The 3100-nt window shown below is 46.6% G+C and overlaps 1 protein-coding gene across 1 annotated transcript; it reads right to left on the reverse strand.

Moving 5' to 3' along the window:
* Positions 1–467: 467 nt before the first annotated feature.
* LOC112462336 lies at positions 468–2945 on the reverse strand. Its single transcript, XM_025028059.1, has 2 exons — positions 2001–2945; positions 468–1565 (listed from the first exon to the last, which is right to left on the reverse strand). The coding sequence occupies exons 1-2, from the start codon at positions 2943–2945 to the stop codon at positions 468–470; spliced, it is 2043 nt and encodes a 680-aa protein (XP_024883827.1).
* Between the last annotated feature and the right edge of the window lie 155 nt (positions 2946–3100).

The raw sequence follows: 3100 nt of genomic DNA on the forward strand, positions 1-3100 counted from the left end.
TCTCCTCCTCTTTCCTCGTCCAAAACCCATCCTACCGCTTCCTGCCAGCTTCCCTTTCCTGAATTCCATCTTCTACATTCTTCCCATATATGCTCCCACGTTTCCTCCTTATTCCCACACAACCTACACTTCTTTTTCTCCTCCGCTTCCCAGTATCTGCTCTCTCCTATCTCGTTCCCTAATCTGAATCTCGCCACCCTTCCCCATCTACTTTCTCCCCATCCCTTCTTCAAATATCCCGGGATTCCCTCTCCCTTTGTCCACTTATACCACTTATTATACTCTGATATCTCGATCCTCTCCCATCTCTCTTTTCTCTGCTTCTCCCTATCCTCTTTAAACAATTTAAGAAACCATTCGTCTCCATCTCCTCTTATCTTTTCCACCTCTTTTAACCCCACACCTCTGTCTTCGAAGAACTTTCCTCTCTCTCTTTCCCAATCTGAGCCAGCTTTCCCTTCCATCTCTCATTCCTTCAACTCTTCCCAGGCAGACCTCGCCAGTTCACTTCCTCCACCCTCCTCTAACTTTTTCTCAAATCTCCATGCCCTCATTCCTGCTCTCCCTCTTAATTTCTCCCTTTGTAATTCCTCCCTCATTAGATACCACGGTGTTCTCACGTCCGCTCCCAATACCCATCTAATGTACCTTTCTTCCATTCTTTCTATTCCTTCCCTTTCTCTCCATCCCCATATTTCCGCTCCATAACTCAACACCGTCCACACCAGTCTATCGAACAGCCACAGTCTTTTTCCCCAGTCTTTCCCGAATCTCCTCTTCCCTATCCCCCAGACTTTTCCCATCACTGTGGCCGTCTTTTTGATCCTTTCCCTTATTTGGGCTTCCTGCCCTCCATTTCTTTGAAACACGTATCCTAAATACCGAAATTCCTTCACCTCTTCTAACTCTTTTCCTTCCCATCTCCACTTTCTCTTACTGTCCCTGCCTCCTCCTTTCCTAAACCTCATTATTTTTGTTTTCCCCACGTTCAATTCCAATCTCTTCCTGCCCAGGTACCCCTCTAGTCTTTCTATCAGACTCCTCATTTGGTCCTCGTCCTCTGCGATTAGCACTATATCATCCGCGTAGGCCAGAGTATACACCCTCTTGCCTCCTAGCATTATCCCTCCCCATTTAACTCTACCCATTTCCTCTTTCAGGTCCGCTAGCAACACATTGAATAGAATCGTGCTCAAAGGGCATCCCTGTCTTACTCCCCTCCCCGTCCAGAATACTTCTCCCAATTCGTTTCCTCCTCTTACCCTACTCTTCGTCTCTCTTAACATCTCTTCCGTCCTTCTCACCAGTCCTTCCCTTATTCCCCTTTCTCTCATAGCTTTTATTAGTATTCCTCTATCCACCGAATCGAACGCCGCCTTAAGGTCCACAAAACATGCTATCAGTTTTCCCCCTTTCTTCTCTAACCTTCTGTTCACCATGTAGTTCAACACGTAAATGTTGTCTATCGTTCCCATTCCCCTTCTAAAACCTGTCTGGTTGTGCGGTACCATTCTCTTTCCCTCTATCTCCTCCCTTAGCCTCTCCGCCAGAATAGCCGTGTACACCTTATACAAAGAAGGCATTATTGTCACCCCTCTATATTCCTCTGCCCTCTTTCCTTCCCCTTTCTTTACGATTGGCGCAATTATACCTTCCTTCCAAATTTCCGGCCATCCTCCCCCCTTCCATATCTTATTGATAAATTTCCATGCCCAAACCTCCAAACCCTTCCCCCCTCGCTTCCAGGCCTCTCCTGGAATCTCATCCTTTCCCATTGCCTTTCCGTCCTTTAGTTTCTTTATAACTCTCCTCATTTCCTCTAGACTTATCTCCTCTTCCTCCTCTCCTTCCTTTTCTTCCCTCTCTCCTTCCTTCCCCATCCTCACCCTCCCCTCTACTCCTCCTAATAATTTCATAAAGTGCTCTTTCCATTCTTCCTCTTCTATTCCTTCCTCTATTCTCCTCCTTTTCCTTCTCTCCCTATTCACAATCTCCCATACCTCCGCCTCCCTCCTTGCCCCCTCCACTTTTCTCTCCCATCTCTGGTTCTCCTCTTTCTTCTTTCTCTTACATATCTCCTTAAATTCTTTCCTCCTTTCCTTGTACGCACTGGCTTCCCCTCTTTTCTTCCTCCAGTCCCTTAATTTTCTCCTTGTCTCTTTCTTCGCTTCTCGACATTCCTCATCCCACCATCCCACCTTCCCTTTCTTATTTCCCAGCTCCTCCTCTACCCCTTTTATTGCCTCTGTTATTCTTGTTTCCATTTCTTCCCATTCCTTATTCAACTCTTCTTCCTTTTCTTCCACCTCTCCTATTTTTTCTATAAACCTCTTTGCTCCTTCCTCGTTCCACACCCCCCTGTTTCTTTTCTTCCACCCTCCTCTCCTGCCTTCCTCCTCTTTCCCCCTTCTTACTACTATTTCCAATGGGTGATGGTCCGAGTCTACTCTCTCCCCCACTACCATGCTCACTATCTTCTCTCTTACTTCTCCTTCCCCTATTATGTAGTCGATCACCGTATCTCCTTTTCCCCCCGTGAAGGTAAACTCCCCCTCCTCGTCTCCTCTCACATTTCCATTGAATATCTCCCATCCTCTCTCCTCTAAGCTATTTACCAACAGTCTCCCCTCTCTGTCCACCTTCTTGTCCTTCGACCTTCTTCCTTCTCCCAGTCCTCCTCCCTCCTCTTCCTCTATCCTCCCACCTTTTTGACCAGTCCTCGCATTAAAATCTCCCCCAATTATCGTATACCTTCCTTCTTCTTTCTTTTCCATTCTATCTCCTAACTCCTGTACGTTCTCCTCCATCCCCTCTTTCTTTGCATACACCCCTATAATACTCCAGTTCTCGCCACCTGTTCTGACCTTTCCCGCAATCCAACCCTCCCTATCTACTTCTATTGCCGTTCCCTTTTCTTTTAATCCTTTCCTTATTCCCATTATCATCCCTCCTATTGCTCTTCCTTTTTTATTCTTTTTCCTCGCCATTTGCACCCCCCACTCGTACCCTTTTGGAAGTCTCCCCCTTATTCTTTCCCAGCCCTTTTCTCCTACCCAGGTCTCTAACATGACTAACACATCTTCTTTCTTCAGCCCTTCCC

This window comes from Temnothorax curvispinosus, unplaced genomic scaffold (genome assembly GCF_003070985.1).
Source record: "Temnothorax curvispinosus isolate PA1 unplaced genomic scaffold, ASM307098v1 QBEX01012261.1, whole genome shotgun sequence".
NCBI lineage: Eukaryota > Metazoa > Arthropoda > Insecta > Hymenoptera > Formicidae > Temnothorax > Temnothorax curvispinosus.